Raw genomic sequence first — 23342 nt, forward strand, 5'->3', positions numbered from 1 at the left:
CTAAGCCAGCGCGCGGCTGGCTTCGAACCTGCGCGATCCTCCTGTTTCTGCCTCCCAAGCGCGGGGATTACAAGCGTGCGCCACCACGCCCGGCCCTATTTCAAAATTTAAAAAGAAATGCCGGGCTTGGTGGCGCATGCTTATAATCCCCGCGCTTGGGAGGCTGAGACAGGAGGATCGCGCAGGTTCGAAGCCAGCCTCAGCTACGTAGTGAGGCTCTCAGCAACTTAGTGAGACCCTGTTTCCAAATAAAATATAAAATAGGTCTGGGAGTATAGCCTGGAGGTAGAAAGCCTCTGGGTTCCACCCCCAGTACCACCAAAAATAAATAAATAAATAAATAAGGGCTAAGGATGGAGCTCAGAGGTAGAATGCCCCTCGATTCAATCCCCAGTATCAAATAAAAAAGGACAGAGGGTGTAGTGAGAGAGAGAGAGAGAGAAAAGAAGAAAAGAAGAAAAGAAGGAGAAGAAGAGAAGAAAAAGGAGAAAGAGGAGGAAGAGGAGGAGGAGGAGACTGAGATCTGTCAGAATTCTTAGATCTAAGCCGGGCGTGGTGGCGCAGGCTTGTAATCCCAGCATTTGGGAGGCTGAGACCAGAGGATCGTGGTTCTCAGACAGCCTCAGCTACTTAGTGAGACCCTGTTTCAAAATAAAGATAAAAAATAGGGCAAGGGGTGTTGCTCAGAGGTCGAGTGCTCCTGGATTCCATCCCCAGACCCACAAAATAAATAAATGAATAATAAACAGAATTCTTAGATCCAGATGACCCGAGGCTAGCTCCATTCTTGTCCTTCTCAAACAATGTCCCTTTATGGTTTAGCCTGAATTGAGTCTGGCTTCTATCACTAGAATAAACTAATTAGCACACAGTTCTTCTTTGTCCTCTGCTTGTGGAGTTAGGTTTTAGACTTCAGATTTATATCTATTAGCTTTCATACTTTGCCCCTTCGCGCTAGTCTGCAGAAAAAGTGCTAGGATTCTTTTTTTTTTTTTTTTTTTTTTTTTTGGTGGTACTGGGGGTGGAACCCAGAGGCTTTCTACCTCCGGGCTATACTCCCAGACCTTTTTTATATTTTATTTGGAAACAGGGTCTCACTAAGTAGCTGAGGCTGGCTTCGAACCCGTGCGATCCTCCTGTCTCAGCCTCCCAAGCGCGGGGATTACAAGCATGCGCCACCACGCCCGGCTAAAGAATGAATTTTCAGAAGTGGATTAGGTCAACATCAAAGAAGAGAGTCTGGGAAGAGAAAACCTTTATTTCAGAACACTTTATGACATACAGTACTTGGGCTAGAGCAGGTGGGCAAATGGGAGGCGGCGGGCACTCCTCAGCCACACGCTGACTCTTGGGCTTGCTAAGGGTGGGCTGGGGGGACAGGTGGGAAACTGCGGGGCAGGGTGGGCTCTAGCCCGGCCTGCAGGAGGCAGTGTGGCCCAGGACGGTGAGCCGGGCTGGAGCCCCGCGCCAATGCCTGCGCCCCCCAGCCACCCGCGGCCCAGGCCCGCTCCTCCCCACTCAGTTACCGCCCCAGCGCTGGGGCCCCTGTTCCTTTTCTTGCGCTCTCGCCTTCTGGGGCTGACATCACTCGGGGATTAGACCGCTCTTGTTGCTTGGAACAGTTCCGGAAACCTTGGCTGGCTGGTTTGCTGTGCTCCCAAGCCCTCCCGATCCATTTTCTCTTTGTATTTCAGTGCAGATTACTTTTATTGACCTAGCTTCGCCGTTCCCTGGTACTTTCCTCAATTGTGCCTAGCAACTGAAAAGTAAAAGCCCATTGGAGAAACTCATCTCTAATATGGATTTTCTGTTTTGTTTTTTGTTTTGCTGTAGTGGGGCATGAACCCAGGCCAGTGATCTGTATTTTTCCCCCAGTACTGGGGGGGGGGGTCCAAGGGAATTCTACCTCTAAGCTAGACCCCAGCTCTACTTTTTATTCTTTATCTTGAAATAAGATCTCACTGAATCACAAAAGGCCTCACTAAGTATCTGAGGCTGTTGAACCCCGATCCTCCTGTCTCCTGTCTCAAATTCTGGGATTACAAACCTGTGCCACCATGCCCAGCTTCCAGCTCTATGTTTTATTCTTTATTTTGAAACAGAGTCTCACAGAGTAGTAGCTGAAGCTGTCCACAAACCGCCATCCTCCTATCTCAGCCTTCCAGATCCTGGGATTACAAGCGTGCACCACCACGCTGGGCTCCTGAATTCTTATTTCCTTTTCAGACATGGTTCACTAAGTTGCCCAGGCTGGCCTCAAACTTGTGATCCTCCTGCCTCAGCCTCCTTGAGTAGCTGGGATTACAAGCGTGCAGCACCGTGATTTTCGTGTTTTTTATTTGTAACGTTTCCATTTGACTTTCATTTAGTTCCCATGTCTCTGCTGAAATTCCTCGTCTGTACACAGATGAGTTACCCACCTTTTCCCACTACACCTTCTTTTATCATATTGACCCTAATAGTAACTATTATTTTGTGGTACAGGAGTGTTTTGACTTCAAGCCCTATTTTATTATTATTATTAATTAATTAATTTAGGTGGTGCTGGGGTTCCTGGAAGCCCTTCTACCCCGGGGGCTACACTCCCAGACCTATTTTTATACTTTTTTAAATTTGGAAGCAGGGTCTCTTACGCCAGCGCGGCTGGCTTCGAACCTGCCCGATCCTCCTGTCTCTGCCTCCCAAGCGCGGGGATTACAAGCGTGCGCCACCACGCCCGGTTTATTTTTATTTTGAAACAGGGTCTTACCAAGTTGTTGAGGCTATCCTCGAACCTATGATTCTCCTGCCTTAGCCTCCCAAGTACCAGGGTCACAGTGTGCACCGCCACGCCCAGCAATCATTTTTAAATAATTATTTTAAAGCCCTTGTTCAATATTTCAACCCTGTGTCACCTGTGAGTCTAGTTCTGCTGATTTAACTTCTGCTGATGGACTGGGTTTCTTTTCTTTTCTTTCTTTTCTTTTTTGGTGGTACTGGGGGTGGAACTCAGGAGGTTTCTACCTCCGGGCTGTGCTCCCAGACCTATTTTATACTTTATTTGGAAACAGGGTCTCACTAAGTTGCTGAGAGCCTCACTAAGTAGCTGAGGCTGGCTTCGAACCTGCGCGATCCTCCTGTCTCAGCCTCCCAAGCGCGGGGATTACAAGCGTGCGCCACCACGCCCGGCTCCCGGCTGGATTGGGTTTCTTTCTCTTGCCTTTTTGTAGTTTTCTCTAAATGTCTTTGGTGTATAGAACAGCAGGAAATGAGGTACAGAGTGTTTGTGCCTAGAAGTGGCCGCGCCTCCTCGCAGTGCACAGGTCTGGAGCGGGTCTGAGGCGGGCAGGTCTGGGTTTTGTTGCTGGCGTCATTAGCTCCGCCCCAAGTCCTGTAGGGTGGGCCTGTAGGGTGGGGCGGGGTGGGACCAGTGCTCCTGCTCCTCCCTCAGCCTTCAGCCCGCACTGCTCTCCAGCAGCAGGAGGCTCCTGGAGGAGCTGGCGGACCATTGACCGTCGGGCTCAGCTCCGTGTTAAGCAGGTGTCCTCCCTCCTGAGGCTCCTTCCTTGGTGTTCCGGCCCCTCTTCCCCACAACGGCCACACTCTGCCACAAAATTCTTATTGCTGGTTTGGGATGGGTCACGTTTTCTTGCCCTCTTCCCAAACAGGGCAGGCCTTTGCTTGAATCTTCAGCCCAAGGGAATTTCCTGCACCTGCCTCTGGAACAAGAACAGAGCCGTTTTTACTTCTATTCTTCCCCCAGAAGCAATGAGCGTTGCCTGTGTTCAAGAAGGGCAGGAAGGTCTGTGCTCCTCGCTAGAAGCAGGTGGGTCTGGCCTTTATTCCTCCTCCTAAAAACAGCCGTGCAGCCCCCCAGGGGCCAAGGCCTTTGTTCACGGGGAGGGTTGTGGCAGCCTTCGAGGCTTTTCGCCTTCCTCCAGCAGGCACCTTGATCAACTCCCACGATCCTGCCCGCGGCACTCAGGAGGAAAACCCTCTCCTGTCTCCTACTCTGCTCCCTTCAAGAACCCCAGGGGAAGCCTGTGGGAAAAAAGGCTGCTTGCGAGTGCAGACTCCCCCTCGTCTGGTACAGTCTCCAGTTATTCTAAACTGACAAGATAGCCCACGTGTGTGTAGCTGTTATATTTCTGTTAACATTTTTGTGGGTTTCTTCTTTCCACTTGTATGGCAGCCGCATCTTTGCCAGATTGAAGCAGCTCTCCTTGGAGGGGCTTTACTTCATTGCCTGTGACCCCAGGTTTCCGATGGGCTCAAAGACGACGACGATTAGGTAGATTATCTGGTTGGTTCTCATTGTCGGGTGAGTACCGTCTTGCAGCATGCTACATCCTAAGTGGACGGAGTCCTCAAGGCACCATCGTCTCGTAGACAACTGGGTCCATCGCACAAATGGACACCTGCATCCGATTTTGCTTTTCTCCATACTGTGGCCAGTATATGTATTTAAATTCCGTGGCCATCAGAAACAAGTGCGGCTGAATACCAAGACACTTGAAATTAGCTACGCAAAATCTGAAATCTAGATCAGGGCTCTCAGTTATCTGTTGCTGAGTAACAAGTCAAACCCAAACTTAGCGGCTTCAGCCTTGGCATTTATTTCATACGTGAATCTGCAGGACTTTGCAGGGACTGCTTGTCTCTGCTCCACCTGGTGTAAACTGGGCAGGTTTGAAGGCTGGGGGCTGAGGTCACATGCATGGAGAGGAAGAGCGAGTGGAAAGCTTTTATGATCCGGCCTTAGAGGTCACATTACTTCTGCCGGACTCCATTTTCAGGACAGTTACAGAGGTCTGACAGGTTGAAAGGGAGGGAATCCTGACCCAGCATCTCAGTGGAAGAGTATCCATAGCACACTGTTAACATGAATGTGTGGGACGCGATATACTGATGTGGCCATCACTGGAAAATCAAATCTGCCATACATTATTCTATTTGTGTGCAGCAGTGAAAAAGTAGCTTAAAATAAATCAAGGTGAGCTGAGCATAGCAGCGCTTGCTTGTAATTCCAGTACTTGGGAGGTCGAGGCAGGAGAATTACAGGTTCAAGGCTAGCCTCAGCAACTTAGACCCTCAGCAACCTAGAGAGATCCTGTTTCAAAATAAAATAATAAGCTGGGCATGGTGGTGCACGCCTGTAATCCCAATACTTGGGAAGCTGAGACAGGAGGATTGCAGGTTCACGGACAGCCTCAGCTACTTAGTGAGACCCTGTTTCAAATCAAAGAATAAAATAGGGCTGGGGCTCTATCTCCAAGGTAGAATGCCTCTGGGTTCAATCCCCAATATAATAATAATTAATAATAATAATAATAATAATAATAATAAACAGCAGCAGCAGCAATGGCTGGGGTGTATCTTGGAGGTAGAATGCCTCTGGGTTCAATCCCCAATATAATAATAATAATAATAATAATAATAATAATAATAATAAACAGCAGCAGCAGCAGCAATGGCTGGGGTGTATCTTGGAGGTAGAATGTCCCTGGGTTCAATCTCCAGTACCATTAAAATAAAATAAAATACATAAAGTTAGAAGGTACAACCCATGAGCCTCGAGTTGCATCTTTCCCGTGGACATGTCACGCACGCACTTCATGCAGCCATGCCGACTAATGTGTACGCTCCCAATTAACTTAGTCACGTCGAGTCCACAATAGTCAGGACCATCTTTCTAGACGTAACTCTGATCTCGCACCACCCCTCTAAAAATGGCCCTGCAGCTTCTCGTTAGCCACAGTGAGTCCCCTCCTTACCGTGGCTGTCAGCCTCGGCTGCGTTCTTGCTCCTCTCAAACTCACTTCCGGTGGCTTCCTCCTTTGTTCTCTGCGCGGCAGAGAGTGTGCTGTGCTGCGCCGAGTTACTTTCAGTCCTTCAAGCTTCTCTGCCTTTAGGCCTCTGTGCACTGGCTGTTTTCCTCTTCTGATACTCTCATTGGCTCCCGTGCTTTCATCCCTCTATTTCCTCTTGCTTTTACTAGTTTTTCTCCCTCCAAGCGACACCCCCAGCTCTATTTTTGTTCTTCTTTCTTTCTTTTTTTGGTGGTACTGGGGTTCCTGGAAACCCTTCTACCTCCAGGCTACACTCCCAGACCTATTTTTTATATTTTATTTGGAAACAGGGTCTCCTAAGCCAGGGAGTCTGGCTTCGACCTGCGCGATCCTCCTGTCTCCGCCTCCCGAATGCTGGGATGACAAAGCCGCGGGGATTACAAAGCGCAGGGATTACAGGCGTGTGCCACCACACCCAGCTTGTTCTTTATTTTGAAACAGGGTCTCACTGAGTTGCAGAGGGTCTCACTAAGTAGCTGAGGCTGTCCTTGAACTGCGATCCTGCGATCCTTCGGTCTCAGCCTCCCGAATGCTGGGATTACAAGGCCGCCCACCATGCCCGGCCCTGCCCTTGGCTTCTTAATACCTCCTCTCTCCCAGCCCACAGGCCTGGCCTCTTATCTCCGTCCCGGGTGCTGTCAAAGCATGTGTGGGTATCCTGCCCTCACTGTCACCAGGCAGGCCCCATCTGCCTCTCTATTGTTCTATGTGGGGTGGCAGGGTTTGGTTTTTAGTTTTTCTTATTTTTATTTTTATTTAATATTTATTATGGTACTGGAGGTTGCACTCAGGGGCATTCTTCCTCTGAGCTAAACCCCCAGCCCTATGTTTTAGTTTTTTAATTTTGAAACAGGGTCTGGCTAAGTTACAGAGGGCCTTGCTAAGTTGCCGAGGCTGTTCTCAAACCTGCGATCCTCCGGTCTCGCCCCTCCGGTGCAGGGATGCCAGCGTGAGCCAGCACCCGGGCTCGGGCCTTGCTGCCGTGCACAGCGCCGGAGCGTGTGAGCAGCTCAGCACTGTGGTTGGATGAATGAATCTGTGCCTTAAATCACCCTCTTCTGAGCTTAAGTAAATAGCCCCCCTCAAACCTACCACTGCTACCGCAGCGTCCGCCTGAATCTTGTAACTGAAATAGGGCCAAAGCGGGTTGGAACTGTTTAGAATTTTTAAGAAAATATTGGCTGCTTCATGTAGCTGGGGCTGTTGTTGGCCTGCGGGGACCCACAGCGAGACAGGGCCGGGGAGGGGCTCCAGGGCCTCTTCCTGCAGTCGCCCCGCGGCCGGCCTGCCTGGTGGGACGGGTTTCCTTGCTGCGCCTACGGCCAGGCCTATTTCTGGAGAGGAGGCTCTGGCTGCCAGCCCACGCCATTCCTTCACTGCCCTGCCGAGCTCTGGGCGGTGACGGCGTGTGCTGGAAAGGACTGTGGCTGTCACTTAGCTTACCCCGGGTCCAACCCCACCTCCCCGGGTACATCAAGTCATCACTGCTCTGCTTGTCGACAACTCCCCTTCGCTGGCGCTGTGGTTTAGCGTTAAGTATCGCTCCTGTCTGCTTCACTAAGAGCACAAGGAAGAAAGTCGTCGTGGGAGATAACTGCTCATCAACTGCACTGGTTTGAAGGAGTCCTCACTGGAGTTGCTTGGAGTTTAAAGAACAAAGGAAACAGGTCACCGTTTGGGGCCAATACTAGTTTTCCTATGGTTAGTCCAATTACTGACAAGGAACTGGAACACGCAAAGGTCATTTGACTTATTTATGACCACAGAGTAAGCCATAAGACACAGATAGTACCCAAGACTCTGGGTTTCAAATTCAGTGCCACTTCGGTAGCCTGAGACAAATCTCTATTGATGTTAGCTTTGGACATGTCTGAGGAAGGAGGGAGGAGGAGCAGGCTGGGTGTAGGGAGGAGATACACCAAGGGACCTGTGTCTGTGTGTTTAGACTGCTTTGAATCTCACCATAATGTACAGTTCTATGCACCCATCAAATTTATCTCAAAAAGGGAGTTTTCTAAGCTAATAGCAAATTTTTCCTTAATGAGTTTTCACCTTTTTTACCTTGTTTATTGCAGCACTGGGGAGTGAACCCCAGGGGTGTTCTATCTCTAAGCTATACCTCCAGGCCTTCTGTGTTTTTTATTATTTTTTATTTATTTATTTTTTTTGGTGGTACTGGGGGTGGAACCCAGAGGCTTTCTACCTCCGGGCTATACTCCCAGACCTATTTTATATTTTATTTGGAAACAGGGTCTCACTAAGTTGCCGAGAGCCTCACTAAGTAGCTGAGGCTGGCTTCGAACCTGCGCGATCCTCCTGTCTCAGCCTCCCAAGCGCAGGAATTACAAGCGTGCGCCACCACGCCCGGCTTTGTATTTTTTATTTTGAAACAGGGTCTTGCTAAGTTGCTTAGGGTCATGCTATGTGGCTGAGGCTGTCCTCAAACCTGAGATCCTCCTGTCTCAGCCTCCTAAATCCTGGGATTACAGGCACGCGCCACCACGCCCGGCTGGTTTTCATGTTATTTAAAGCCATCACTCCAGTTGTAACCTCTAAAGCAACTCTAAAGCCGGGCGTGGCGGTGCATGCCTACTGAAATCCCAGGACTTGGGAGGCTGCGAGGAGGACCGCACGTTTGAGGGTAGCAGCGCTCCATCTGCTCCTTCTGGAGAGAACTGCAGTGAGATTCTCATCAACCTAAAAGACCTTGTTTCAAAATAAGTATAAAATAGGGCTGGTGATATAGATAGCTTGGAAGTAGCCTGCCCCTGGGTTCCATCCCTAGTATCACAAAATAAATAAATAAATAAATAAATAAATAAATAAATAAATAAATAAATAAAAAAGAAAAAGAGAAAAGAAAAAAAAAAGAAAAAGAAAAACTGTAACTTGGGCCAGCACAGTGGTGCACACTTGTAATCCCAGTACATGGGAGGCTGATTCAGGAGGATCGCAGGTTTGCAGCCAGCCTCAGCTACTTAGTGAGACCCTGTTTCAAAATAAAGATTAAGATATAGGACTGGGGGTGTAGCTTGGACTGGGGGTGTAGCTTGGAGGTAGAATGCCCCTGGGTTCCATCCTCAGCACCAAAAAACAATAACAACAACAACAAAAAAAACCTGTCACTATAGTTACAACTCACTGGGATCCTTTTTGTGGAGGCTTGCTTTCTTAAAGTTCATTCAGAAGGTGGTTGGAGATCTGGGGACTTTCTCTCATACCTCCATGGGGATTCCCGCTAAATTTACACCCCATCTTCTTATACTAAAATGTCTTTTTCTGAGGTAGAAATGGAAGGTAGGGAAAAGGCAAGATTTTTGTCTGAATTACAGAAACACTATTTTTGTTTTGTTTTGTTTTGTGGGTCTGGGGATGGAACCCAGAGGCATTTGACCTCTGAGCTACACTTCCTGCCCAATTTTTTCTTTTTCTTTTTTTTTTTTTTGGTGGTACTGGGGTTCCTGAAAGCCCTTCTACCTCCGGGCTACACTCCCAGACCTATTTTATATTTTTATTTGGAAACAGGGTCTCTTAAGCCAACGCGGCTGGCTTCGAACCTGCGCGATCCTCCTGTCTCCGCCTCCCATATGCTGGGATTACAAGCGTGCGCCACCACGCCCAGCCCTTATTCTTTATTTTGAAACAGAGTCTCACTAAGTTCCGGAGGGCCTAAGTAGCTGAGGCTGTCCATGAACCTCGATCCTCTGGTCTCAGCCTCCCAAATGCTGGGATTACAAGTGTGCGCCACCACGCCCAGCTCAGAAACACTATTTTCTAGTACAGAATCATTCACCCGACACTCTAGGACCAGATGCTCCTCAGGAGAGTGGGACTCTCATTGCTTTTTTTCCCCCTTTAAATTGTTAGGGAAAAAAATGTTTATTGTACAAAGTAAAGAAAAAATCTTAGTCTTTAACTGAAAATTATAATAAAAATGTCATTAAGAAAGTATGTGACATCACTAGTTGGCTCCTGTCCCTTCAGGAAGGCAAATACTTGATTTAGAAATGAGCAAATGTCCCGGGCGTGGTGGCGCACCCTTGTAATCCCAGTTCTTGGGAGACGGAGACAGGAGGATCGCGCAGGTTCACAGCCAGCCTCAGCTACGTAGTGAGGGAGGCCCTCGGCAACGTAGGGAGACCTTGTTTCCAAATAAAATATAAAATAGGTCTGAGAGTGTAGCCCGGAGATAGAAAGCCCCTGGGTTCTGTTCCCAGCAGTACCAAAAAAAAAAAAAAAAAAAAAAAAAAAAGCAATTGTTCTTTGTTTTTTATTTTGTTTTTGTTTTTTTTTTTTTTTTTTTTTTTGCAGGCCTGGGGATGGAACCCAGGGGCATTCAACCTCCGAGCTACACCCACTGCCCTATTTTTTATCCTTTTTTTGAAACAGGGTCTCACTAAGTTGCAGAGGGCCTCACTAAGTAACTGAGGCTGTCCACGAACAATCCTCCAGTCTCAGCCTCCTGAATGCTGGAATTACAAGCGTGCCCACCACGCCCGGCCATACTTAGGGATTTGGAAACTATTACCCAGGAAGAAGCTCCAGGTGTCACAGCCTCAGGACACCAAGCTCTGGACTGTTGGAGGGCATGAGCCAGGCCGGGTGGTGCGCACCTGTGATCCCAGTACCTGGGAGGCTGAGATGGGACGATTGTAGGTTTGAGGACAGCCTCGGTGACTTAACAAGACTCTGGTTCAAAACAAACATTTTAAGGGAGGATTGGGAGTGTCGTTCAGAGGCAGGATGCTTCTGGGTTCAATTCTCAGTACCAAAACCTAAAAAGGAGGAGGCTGGCAAAGGTCAGCAGCGCCCTGCAGGGGCGTTGTTCTGCTTTTGCTGCCCGCTGCCCGCTGCACCCCCGGGAGAAATCCAGCGGCAGTACCACAAGGGGGATGCTGATGAGAAAGGTTCTGTATGGACGACACAGACCTTGTATGTTTATATGAACAAGAACACGATAAACAAGGAAGAAAGTGTAGGCTTGGCCAGGAAAGCTGCCACCAGGAACAAGGTCGGAACTCTCCAGAAATAGTGTCAAACACTAAACTATACTTCTGTCTAATTTGGAAACTGGTACAGGGGGAAGCTCGCGGGGAAGCTACGCATGAAATAAAGACTCTCTAGACACAGATATAAACACCCACATTTTCACACTTCTTTTGCCCATTTTCTCCGCGGAACAAAACAGAGAGGAAGAGCCCAGACTCTTTCCCCAGGGGACCCCCATTTCCTGTGGACTTGCCGGGGAAGCCCCACGTGGCCTGGCCCCACTCACCCTGCTGACTTGCCAGGGGAGGGCTTGGACACAGATGACAATACCCAGAGAGGCAAGAAAAAACATGGCTCACTTAACTTAAGCACTGTGTCCAAGGTCATCCGGGACCCCAAGGACTTTCGCACTTGTTCCTTCACTAGGTCCCCCGCACACTGCTAACGTGCAGCCACAGAGCTGTCAGTGGGAGACAGAGCGAAAGGCCGAATCTGATCCAGCACGCACTGGGTCGGGCGCTCCATCCAGGACGGCCGCACACACCGGCCAGGTCCGCAGGGGCCCGCAGCCGTCTGCTCCGCGGCGTGGAGGTCTGGGCTTCTACCCTCCCCGGCTCGCTCCCCGCGGCCGCCCTGAGCTCTCTGCTGCCCCTCTGGACCCGAGGCAGCTGCTCAGCCCGCGAGCGCCCTAATTCACTGTTCCGCTGCTGCTGGCTGCTCGCCACGGTCTCCAGGCGCGGGCTTCTCAACTTGTGACTCTGGCGGGATCAGATACTGGACCTCCTCCGCGCTGATGGCTACTTTATCTGGCTGGAGCCACCTCTTGAAATGCTCCAAGGTGCTACAAAAGAGCAGAAGAGAAGGGGGTCTGTGTCAGAGCTTGCTGATTAATTACTTAATGATCAGCTCACTTACCAAATACTGCCTTCCCGCCCACCACCAATTTCTTCCTACAATTGTTTTTCTCCGCTAACGTGGGGAGAACAGCGCTACTCTGACAGCTGTGCATCCTGGCAGCTCTGCGGCATAATTTACCCCCTAGTGGGCACTTTGGCTACGCAGCACCAGGCCCCCTTCAAAGGCAGAGCCGCTGAAGGCTCGGCGAGAATAGCTGAAGAGCTCCTGCCTCCGTCCTATCTTTTTCCCCTCAAAACTGAAGAGGAGAGAAATTGTCAAGGGGAGGAAACACTCAAATAAATATCAAATTATTTGCAAGGCAGAAACCTGAGAATCTTTAAGCCTCTCATACCTGAGGCATCTGAGGCTTGGTTATGCATACAGGGTATATTTGTAGGAAGTGCAACCTGGGGGGCCCTGGAGAGGGAGTTATCTGTTGACTCCATCCCGCAGTGAGTTCCCAAGATAAAAACATCTGGGCACCACGGTGCCAGAGGGCTCTTTTTGTTTGTCTAAGTAGGGAGGGAAGAAATGTGATTGTCAGATTCACACCCCCCATACACACACATTCCTTCAGTACCCAGGGCCCTCCACCTTCCAGACAGCTATTAGACTAGAAAAAATGTAAACCTCATTCTAGGCGTGGAGAGAAAGAGAGAGACAGGCAGACAAGGGATTGAATCCAGGGGCATTCTACCTCTGAGCTAGACAACCAGCCCTATTTCGACTTTATTTTTATTTTGAAACAGGGTCTCACTAGGTTGATGAGAGTCTCACTTCTTGCTGAGGCTGTCCTCAATCTTGTAATCCTCCTATCTCAACCTCCCAAGTACTGGGATTACAGGTGTGCACTACCATGCCTGGCTGTTCTATGTTCTTTAATAGCACAGAGAATAACTGCAGATCCCCCCCCCCTTGCTTTTTTTAAATTTTCCTTCGGTACTGGGGATAGAATCCAGGGGGCATTCTACCTCCAAGCGACACCCCCAGCCCTATTTTTTTGTGTGTGGTACTGGGGTTCCTGGGAGCCCTTCTACCTCCAGGCTACACTCCCAGACCTACTTTTTATATTTTTATTTGGAAACAGGGTCTCTTAAGATGGCGTGGCTAGCTTCGAACCTGCGCAATCCTCCTGTCTCCGCCTCCCAAGCGCGGGGATTACAAGCGTGCGCCACCACGCCTGGCTCCTATTTTTTTATTCTTTATTTTGAAACAGGGTCTCACTGAGTTGCAAAGGGCCTCACCAAGTAAATAAGGCTGTCCAAGAACGGTGATCCTCCTGTCTCACCTCCCGAATGCTGTGATTACAAGCGTGCGCCACCACGCCCTGCTCTAACTGCAGATTTTTAAAAAATTTAAAACAATAATAGGGCTGGGCCTGGGTGTGGTGGCACACGCTTGTAATCCTAGTACTTGGAAGGCTGAGACAGGAGGATCACAGGTTTGAGTGAGGCCAGCCTCAGGAGCTTAGTGGGGCCCTCTACAACTTAGTGAGACACTGTTTGAAAATAAAAAACAAAATAGGGCTCTGGGTGTTGTGGTTTGGAGATAGAATGCCCCTGGGTTCAACCCTACCACTAAAAAAAAAAAAAGAAGAAGATAATGGTTCATCTAAACTCTATTTAAATCTGTGACCAATGTGTAGCTGAAATATTTGCCCTTTGGCAAAAATACCCATTCACAGAAATCTACTGATGGGCTAAGATCAAACAGCAAACTTACAAAGCCTGAGTCCACTCAAAAGAGCTGATGTTGATATCAACTAACATCAGGACTCAGATGTCACCATCCCTGAATTCTTTAGAGAAAAAGAAATGGCTCAACAAGAAGCTGGGCGTGGTGGCGCGCGCTTGTCATCCCAGCATTCGGGAGGCTGAGACCAGAGGATCGCGGTTCGCGGACAGCCTCAGCTACTTAGTGAGGCCCTCTGCAACTCAGTGAGACCTGGTTTCAAAATAAAGAATAAAAAGTTGGGCAGGGGATGTAGCTCAAAGGTCAAATGTCTCTGGGTTCCATCCCCAGACCTAAAAATAAAAAAGAAAGAAAGAAAAAAGAAAAAAGAAAAGAAATGGCTCACCAAAATAGACTGGAACTAGATTAGAAATCAATTACCTCTCATCAGAATCAAGTCCGTCCACAAAGAACTCTGATGCTAACTTCTCCTGGAGGAAACGATCCCAGCATTCCTTCTTGGCCTGCGCCAGGGTTCGAAGCATGTCCTTGGAAGTCACTTCTTCATTTAAGCCTTTGATTCTCCTCAGTTTCTTCTCTATAGAGAAAAGAAATAGAAAAGCAAGGCAAGTGAGTATGAAATGAAATTTTTTTTTTTTATTTTGCGGGTCTGGGGATGGAACCCAGGGGCATTTGACCTCCGAGCTATCCCCCCTGCCCTATTTTTTATCCTTTATTTTGAAACAGGATCTCACTGAGTTGCAGAGGCCTCACTAAGTAGCTGACGCTGTCCACGAACCGCGATCCTCCTGTCTCAGCCTCCCAAATACTGGGATTATAAGCCTGCGCCACCACGCCCGGCTTTGAAATGAAATTTTAACTGAATCTAAAATGCAAAATGTGCCAGATGTGGTAGCACAAGTTTGTAATCTCAGTACTTGGGAGGCTGAGACAGGAGGATCACAGGTTCAAGGACAGTCTCAGCATGTAGTGAGACTCACATCAACCTAGTAAGATCTGTTTCAAAATAAAAATAAAGAGCCAGGCGTGGTGGTGCACGCTTGTAATCCCAGAGCTTGGGAGGCTGAGACAGGAGGATCGCAGGTTCGAAGCCAGCCTCAGCTACTTAGTGAGGCTCTCAGCAACTTAGTGAGACTCTGTTTTCAAATAAAATAGAAAATAGGTCTGGGAGTATAGCCCGGAGGTAGAAAGCCTCTGGGTTCCATCCCCCAGTACCACAATAAATAAATAAATAAATAAATAAATAATAAAAATAGGGCTAAAGGTGTAGCTTAACAGTAGAATGCCTCTGAGTTCAATCCCCAGTACCAAAAATTAAAAATTAAAAATTAAATGCAAAATGCCAGTTTACCAACTCACTGAGGAGTACATCCACATTTTATTTTATTTTATTTTATTTTATTTTGGTGGTACTGGGGATGGAACCCAGGGGCCTTCTACCTCCGGGCTATACTCCCAGACCTATTTTATATTTTATTTGGAAACAGGGTCTCTTAAGCCAGCTGAGGCTGGCTTCGAACCCGCGTGATCCTCCTGTCTCAGCCTCCCAAGCACGGGGATTACAAGCGTGTCCCACCACGCCCGGCTTACATCCACATTTTAAAAGTACTTATTAAAAGGGACTCTCTCTTTTGAGCCAGGCGTGATTGTAATCCCAGCATTTGAGAGGCTGAGACCGGAGGATCAAAGTTCAGTGACAGCCTCAGCTACTTAGTGAAGCCCTTTGCAACTCCATGAGACCCTATTTCAAACTGGGGGTGTAGCTTGAAGGTAGAATGCCCCTGGGTTCCATCCCCAGCACCGCAAAAAAAAAAAAAAAAAAAAAGACCGTTTTTCCTTCACAGTATCCTTATCCTGTACTATATCAAATATGTTTAACCCCAGAAAAGGGAAACGCCATGGGTTCTCATAAATAAGTCAATAGCATGTTTTCTTTGAAATCGCAGAAGCCCAGCAGGTTTCTCTCTAAGGAACGCTTGTTTTCCCGGCCTGACATGTGTACACTATCCTCTCTTTTTCAACTCCTTGCAAATAACGTCTCCGAGGAGCAAATGGCTTTTCTTCTTGTTGTAGAGACATGAAGTGGTTTCCAAGCCTCATGAGAAAGAATTAGAGAAAACGACGAGACCCATGGTTCATTAGACACTGAAATCGACTTGATGAGAACTCAGTGATAAGAGACCTTTAGATCGCTGTGATTAAATTCTTGATTAAGGAAAAGAATCTCCCAACATTTTTAAAACTTGCTCAATTTATGGTCTAGATGTTGGGGCCTAATAAAAACAAACGTCTTGTAATCCTCTGAGAGCGGTCCATATGGCTTCCTGATGATAGACGCTTAATTACTCTTCTTTGCATTTAAGTACAATTATTGAACAGATTTCTCCTTTTGAAGAATACAAGAAAGGACATCACCATTTACCTTTTGGCTTCAACTATAACATAGTCTTTTGTGTGTGTGTGGTACTGGGGCTCCTGGAAGTCCTTCTACTTCCGGGCTACACTCCCAGACCTATTTTCTATTTTATTTGGAAACAGGGTCTCACTAAGTTGCTGAGAGCCTCACTAAGTAGCTGAGGCTGGCTTCGAACCTGCGTGATCCTCCTGTCTCAGCCTCCCAAGCGCGGGATTACAAGCGTGCGCCACCAAGCCCGGCTCTTTATTTCAAAACAGGGTCTTACTACTTGTTGAGGCTGTTCTCAAACCTGTGATCCTCCTATCTCAGCCTCCCACACACTGGGATTACAGGCATGCACCACCACACCCAGCTTGAAACTAGACACTTGATGATACACAATACTGTTATTTTTCTTTTGTCCTTGCTTGTCATGGTGAAAGGTCTTCTCCTGGGCTACAGGAGGTCTTCCCCTCGGACATTGCTGAGGTCTTGATCAGGAATGACTTCAACGGTGCAGGCAGAGGTAGGTCCTGTTACAGACTCCAAACCTGCCTGCCACTGCCACCCAGGCCCTTCCCTAGGCGATAAAGACGGCTCATATTTTCTCCAGAGAGGGAAATGTTAATTACCAGCTAGTTTCTCAAACGATTCAGCAGAGTTTTAACTTACCAAACCAGTCTTCACCAATCAAAATGATCACATCTGCAGGGCATGGTGGTGCACATTTGTAATCCCAGTACCTGGGAGGCTGAGACAGGAGGATCCAGGTTCACAGTCAGCCTCAGCTACTTAGTGAGGCCCTCTGAAATTTAGTGAGATCCTGTTTCAAAATAAATAATAAAATAGGGCCAGGGGTGTAACTTGGTGGTAGAATGCTCTTAGGTTTAATCCCTAGTACCAAAAAGAAAAAAGGTTCCTTCTTCCTGAATTACCTTTCTTTCCTCAAATAATTATTTTCAAGCCAGGCATGGTGGCGTACGCTTCTTTTTTTTGGGGGGGAGGGGTGGTACTGGGGTTCCTGGAAGCCCTTCTACCTCCAGGCTACACTCCCAGACCTACTTTTTACATTTTTTATTTGGAAATAGGGTCTCCTAAGCCAGTGCGCGCGACTGGCTTCAAACCTGCGCGATCCTCCTGTCTCTGCCTCCCAAGCGTGGGGATTACAAGCGTGCACCACCACACCTAGCTTGGCGTACGCTTTACACTTCTAATCCCAGCGTTTAGGAGGCTGAGACAGGAGGATCGCACAGGTTCGAAGCCAGCCTCAGCTACTTAGAGAGGCTCTCAGCAACTTAGTGAGACCCTGTTTCCAAATAAAGTATAAAATAGGTCTGGGAGTATAGCCCGGAGGTAGAAAAGCCCCTGGGTTCCACCCCCAGTACCACACACAAAAAAATTATTTTCAGATTTCATCTTTTAACACAAGGATGGGCCCCACTGATGTTCAACAATAAAAGGAAAGCACAAGAAGAAATTTTAAAGTTCACCATAAAGAAATGATAAATGTTTGAGGAAACAGATATGTTTACCCTCATTTCAATTCAATATCTCACAATGTGTACACATATCAAAATATTACATGGTACCAGCTGGGTGTGGTGGAGCACACTTGTAATCCCCGCACTTGGGAGGCGGACACAGGAGGACCTTGTAGGTTCGAAGCCAGTCTCGCTGGCTTAAGATACCCTGTTTACAAATAAAATATAAAAATAGGTTTGGGAGTTTAGCCCGGAAGCAGAAGGGTTCCATCCCCAGTACCACCAAAAAATAAAAAAAGAATAATATAAAAAAGAATAAAAAATAGGGCTGGGGGTGTAGCTTGTAGGTAGAATGCCCCTCGGTCCCATCTCCAGTACCGCAAAATAAATAATTTGAAGAAGAAAAAAGGATAAAGCCAGGCGTGGTGCCGCACGCTTGTAATCCCAGCATTCAGGAGGCTGAGAATGAAGGATCGCAGTTCACAGACAGCCTCAGCTACTTAGTGAGGCTCTTTGCAACTCAGTGAGACCCTGTTTCCAAATAAAAAATAAAATAAAAATAGGGCTGGGGGTTTAGCTTGGAGGTAGGATGCCCCTGGGTTCCATCCCCAATACAGAAAAAAAAAAAAAAGAATAAACAAAAGAATAAAAATAGGGCTGGGCTGGAAGTATAGCTCAGAGGTAGAATGCCCCTGTGTTCCATCGCCAATGCTGGAAAAAAAAAAAAAACAAAGGCTAGGAGTGTAGCTCAGAGGTAGAATGCCGCTGGGTTCAATCACCCATGCCAAAAAAAAAAAAAAAAGAGTAAGAAACAGCAGAATGAAGCTGGGCACAGTGGCACACGCTTGTAATCCCAGTATTTGGGAGGGTGAGACAAGAGGACCTTGGTTTGCAGACAGCCTCAGCTACTTAGTGAGGCCCTCCGCAACTTAGTGAGACCCTGTTTCAAAATAAAGAATAAAAAATGGGGCAGGAGGTGTAGTTCGGAGGTCAAATGCCCCTGGGTTCCATCCCCAGACCCGCAAAAAACAAACAAACAAAAAAGAAATCCCCACGTAGAGCTCTCTGAGGCCATGAGCTTTTCATCAGAATGGCATGAAGTTTAACACTTTTGAGTTATCTGAATGTATAAGCCACCAAGAGTAGGCAAGAAGGTTCTATTGTATGCCAAGAAAAAAAATTTATATTAGTTATAGAAGCAGGAGGTGAAAAAAAGCTGTTTTTTTTTTTTTCTTTTATGTGTGTGTGGTACTTGGGGTGGAACCCAGGGCCTTTCTACCTCCGGGCTACACTTCCAGACCTACTTCATACTTTATTTGTAAACAGGGTCTCACTAAGTTGCTGAGAGCCTCACTAACTAGCTGCGCTGGCTTCGAACCTGCGCGATCCTCCTGTCTCAGCCTCCCAAGTGCGGGGATTACAAGTGTGCGCCACCACGCCTAGCAAGACAAAAGCTGTTTGATGGGAAGTACAAGAAAAGAGGGGTACTCTGCCCAATTATAAATCCGAAATACCCTCTAGAATGAGATCTGATACATGTGACAAAATAAAACATAATAAAAAAATAAGGCCGGGCGTGGTGGCGCACGCTTGTAATCCCCGCGCTTGGGAGGCGGAGACAGGAGGATCGCGCAGGTTCGAAGCCGGCCGCGCTGGCGTAAGAGACCCTGTTTCAAAAATATAAAATAGGTCTGAGAGTGTAGCCCGAAGGTAGAAGGGCTTCCAGGAACCCCAGTACCACCAAAAAAAAAAAAAAAAAATAATAATAATAATAAAATAAATAAAAAATTAAAAAATAATAAAAATAAAAAATAATAAAAAAAAAGAAACCAAGTTTGATGTAACAGAACTTCAGTATCTTCAATATGCCTCCCTAAAACCACCAGCTTTTGTGTTTTTTGTTGTTGTTGTTTTTTTTTGTTTTTGGTGGTACTGGGGTTTCTGGAAGCCCTTCTACCTCCGGGCTACACTCCCAGACCTATTTTTACATTTTTTGGAAACAGGGTCTCCTAAACCAGTGTGCGCGGCTGGCTTCGAACCTGCGCGATCCTCCTGTCTCTGCCTCCCAAGCGCAGGGATTACAAGCATGCGCCACCACGCCCGGCCCAGATTTTGTTTTTTAAGAGCAAAAAAGATCAACTTTACCTAGAGATGCCAAATACACTTCTGAGTCCTGCAGAGGAGCCCAGGGCTTTATAACTGGCTGGACGGCTGAGTCAGCTGCCTCCCTCTGGCCTTCCGGGGCAGAGTAAGAATCCACAAAAGAGTCCGAGAAGGCATTGTTGGCGACATCTTCTTGGTCAGGATTTGGCAGACAGGAACAGATTTCCGCCCAGAGATCCCTGCCAGACCTTGTGGCTGCAGAGTCAACACTCTCAAACATTTTCATGTGGAATCTGAGCTGGAAACAAGTTCAAAAGAGTAAGGACATAGTCTAAGTGTGTGGTGCTCGTATATTTATTTACCTATTAAAAAAAGGTAACAGAGTCGGGCGTGGTGGCACACACTTGTAATCCCAGCATTCAGTAGGCTGAGACAGGAAGATCTGGGTTCGCAGCCAGCCTCAGCTACTTAGTGAGACCACATTTCCAAATAAAGAATAAAACAATAGGGCTGGGGATATAGCTTGAAGGTAGAATGCCCTGGGTTCCATACCGCCAAAAAAAGAAAGGGAATACAAGAATTTCATTGTGTGTGTGTGTGTGTGTGTGTGTGGTACTGGGGGTGGAACCCAGGGGCTTTTCTACCTCTGGGCTATACTCTCAGACCTATTAATACTTTATTTGGAAACGGGGTCTCACTAAGTTGCTGACAGCCTCACTCAGTAGGTGAGGCTGGCTTCGAACCTGTGCGATCCTCCTGTCTCAGCCTCCCAAGTGCGGGGATTACAAGTGTGCGCCACCACGCCAGGCTTTAAGAATTCCATTTTAACAAAAATTTAAAATGTCTCCCATCAGCTGAGTGTGGTGGCACACACCTATACTTCCAGTACCTGGAAGGTCAAGACAGGAGGATTACAGGTTTCAGGCCAGTATCAGCAACTTAGTGAGACCCTGTTTCAAAAAAAGAAAAAGAGCCAGGCGTGGTGGCGCACGCTTGTAATCCCCTAGCTTGGGAGGCTGGAACAGGAGGATCACACTGGTTCAAAGCCAGCCTCAGCTACTTAGTGAGGCTCTCAGCAACTTAGTGAGACCCTGTTTCCAAATAAAACATAAAAAAGGTCTGTGAGTATAGCCCGGAGGTAGAAAGCCTCTGGGTTCCACCTCCAGTACCACCACCAAAAAAAAAAGGTCTTCCATCAGATTCATATTATATAGAAAGATGACAAAAGGATAACTGAGGTCCTTTTCTGGCTCTGCATTTAAGTTGTTGTCATAACGGGATTTGTCTTTGAAAGTGGAATTTGTACAAGCGTAGACAAAAAAAGACACTGTGAGCAGGTGTGGTGGTACACACTTGTACTCTAGTACTTGGGAAGCTGAAACAGGAGAATCTGAATTTGCGGTCAGTCTTGGCTATTTAGTGAGGCCCTCCACAACTCAGACCCTGTTTCAAAATAAAGAATAAGCCGTGTGTGGAGGTGCAGGCTTGTAATCCCAGCATCTGGGAGGCTGAGACAGCAGGATCCAGGTTCGTGGACAGCCTCAGCTACTTAGGCCTTCTGCAACTTAGTGAGATCCTGTTTCAAAATAAAAAATAGGGCTGGGGGTGTAGCTCGGAGGTAGAATGTCCCTGGGTTCCATCCCAGAACCACAAAAAAATAAAAAATAAAAATAGGGCTGGAGCTGTATCTGGGAAGTGGAATGCTCCTGGGTTCCATCCCCAATATTCCCCATACACACAAAGAAACACTGGAAGGCATGTTCATCATTCCCAATGAAAACACTGATGCTCGCTCAGAAAGGTAGCTTGCTCTAGGGCACATTACTGATAGATGATGAATCACTGACTGCAAACTAGACTTAAACTGCCCCCAAATCCTTATTTTTATCCAGTACCCAATATTCTGCCTATATGGGAAATAATACTTCAGAAACCCAAGCAAGGACAGGTAGGAAAGGCCATGCACAGAATGTAGGGGCATTCATGGTCATCTAGGTTCATAGGATAGGTCGACAGCTTCTTTAATCAGAGTCTTAGAGCCAGGTGCCCACCGGTGATTCCTAGCTACTCGGGAGGCTGGGGTAGGAGGATGGCAAGTTCAAAGCCAGCCTGGGCAACTTGGTGAGGTTCTGTCTCAAAAAAAAAAAGACTAGCCGGGCGTGGTGGCCCACGTTTGTAATCTCTGCGCTTGGGAGGCTGAGACAGGAGGGTCGGGCAGGTTCGAAGCCAGCCTCAGCTGGCTTAAGAGACCCTGTTTCCAAATAAAATATAAAATAGGTCTGGGAGTGTACCTCAAGAGTAGAGGGCCCCTGGGTTCCATCCCCAGTACCACCAATAAATAAATAAATAAAATAAAATAAATAAAAAAGACAAGAGTGTAGCTCAGTGGTAGAGCGCTTGCCTATCACGTGCAAAGCCCTGGGTTCAAGCTCCAGCACTTAAAGGGGGGGAGCATGTGGGGGGTTTCTTAAATCAGCTCAAGGTCTGAAAACTTCCAGGCAACAGAGCCCAGCCAGCGCAAAGGCCCAAGGTAAAAGAGACAGATATGTCACAGATCATTTCACAAGGGTGAAATGGTGAACCCCCCACCCACCCACCCAAAGTCGTCGGAACACACTCAACCCAAAACTCTGCTCTCACTGGAGCCCCCTCCCCGGAGGCTCAGAACCGCGCAGCAGACCCTGAGTCCAGATCCAGGCCTCAGTCTCTCGGGCCTCAAGGACTGGATGGGGACATGGATCAGGTCCTTGGTACCGCCTGTGGCATTCTGGCACTCTGGGGTCAGGCCAGAGTTGGGGTACTGAACGACGCGCCCCTCCGCCCCTCCCCACCTACCGCAATCGCCGGCCCAGGAGCCCGCAAACGCTCAGCCGGGGTTTGTGCCGACAGCCCGGAAGACACGGGGGGCGGAGCCTCCAAGTGACGGAACCCAGGAGTCCTCCAGTCACGGCCCGACCCGGCGACGTTCTGTGATTCGATTGGTCGAGGGACTTCGTGGGCCGCAAGGTGCCCCGCGAGGAAAGCAGTGGGTGGGACGATGGTTGCCGGGAAACGGAGGAGTCAGGTGCCGGCGCCCTGGGTGGAGTGGGGCTGATTTCTGTAGGATCTGGGGGCTCCAGGACCTCGCCGACGCCTGCTCTGATAGGGAAGCCTTCCAGACCTTTGACTTTTCTTGGTCCCCGGAGCAAGTTCACTCCCGGGCCAGTCTCCGGCCGGGTGTTTGTCTTCTTCACTATATGCTGCCCAAGAGAGAGCACATAAATGGCTTCTTTCCTATCACAGCCGACCCATGCCCAGCTCCTTTTGTGTTCTAGGTATTGTGGTAAGTCTGAATTCAAGAGTTGATATGGGTTCCAGAGGTCCTTACAGCTTGTAGGAAGGGGTTCACCATGGAGGCTGTTAACAACGAAGAATTATAGTGGATACGACAAATTGGAGAGAGTACATAAAAGAGAGGGTCAGAAACACTTTTTATTTTATTTTTATTTTAGCATTGGGAATGGAACCCAGGGGTATGAACTACACCCTGCCCACGAACTACACCCTCAGCCCTATTTTTTAATCTTTATTTTTTGGTGCTACTGGGGGCAGAACCCAGGGGCTTTCTACCTCCGGGCTGTACTCCCAGACCTATTTTATACTTTATTTACCAACAGGATCTCGCTAAGTAGCTGAGGCTGGCTTCGAACCTGCATGATCCTCCTGTCTCAGCCTCCCAAGTGCAGGGATTACAAGCATGCACCCCCATCCCTGGCTCTAATTTTTTTTTTAATTTCCATATTGAAACAGGGTCTCACTAGGTTGATGAAAAGTCTCATTACTTGCTGAGACTGTCCTCGAACCTGTGATCCTTGTCTCAGCATCCCAAGTACTAGGGTTACAGGCATACACCACCATACCGGGCTAGATTCACAGTTGTTAATAAACAAATTGGCACCTTACCACTTTACCCAGATC

The 23342-nt window shown here is 47.9% G+C and overlaps 1 protein-coding gene across 1 annotated transcript; it reads right to left on the minus strand.

Annotated features, from left to right (window-relative positions):
• Positions 1-11510: 11510 nt before the first annotated feature.
• Positions 11511-19680, minus strand: CCDC32 (coiled-coil domain containing 32; the record flags this gene model as incomplete). The annotated part of the gene is made up of 3 exons (XM_080707693.1): positions 19428-19680; positions 13827-13983; positions 11511-11658 (listed from the first exon to the last, which is right to left on the minus strand). The coding sequence occupies exons 1-3, from the start codon at positions 19669-19671 to the stop codon at positions 11511-11513; spliced, it is 549 nt and encodes a 182-aa protein (XP_080563819.1). The 5' UTR covers positions 19672-19680.
• Positions 19681-23342: the final 3662 nt, after the last annotated feature.

The sequence above is a fragment of the Muscardinus avellanarius genome, assembly GCF_963383645.1.
Source record: "Muscardinus avellanarius genome assembly, chromosome: 12".
Lineage (NCBI taxonomy): Eukaryota > Metazoa > Chordata > Mammalia > Rodentia > Gliridae > Muscardinus > Muscardinus avellanarius.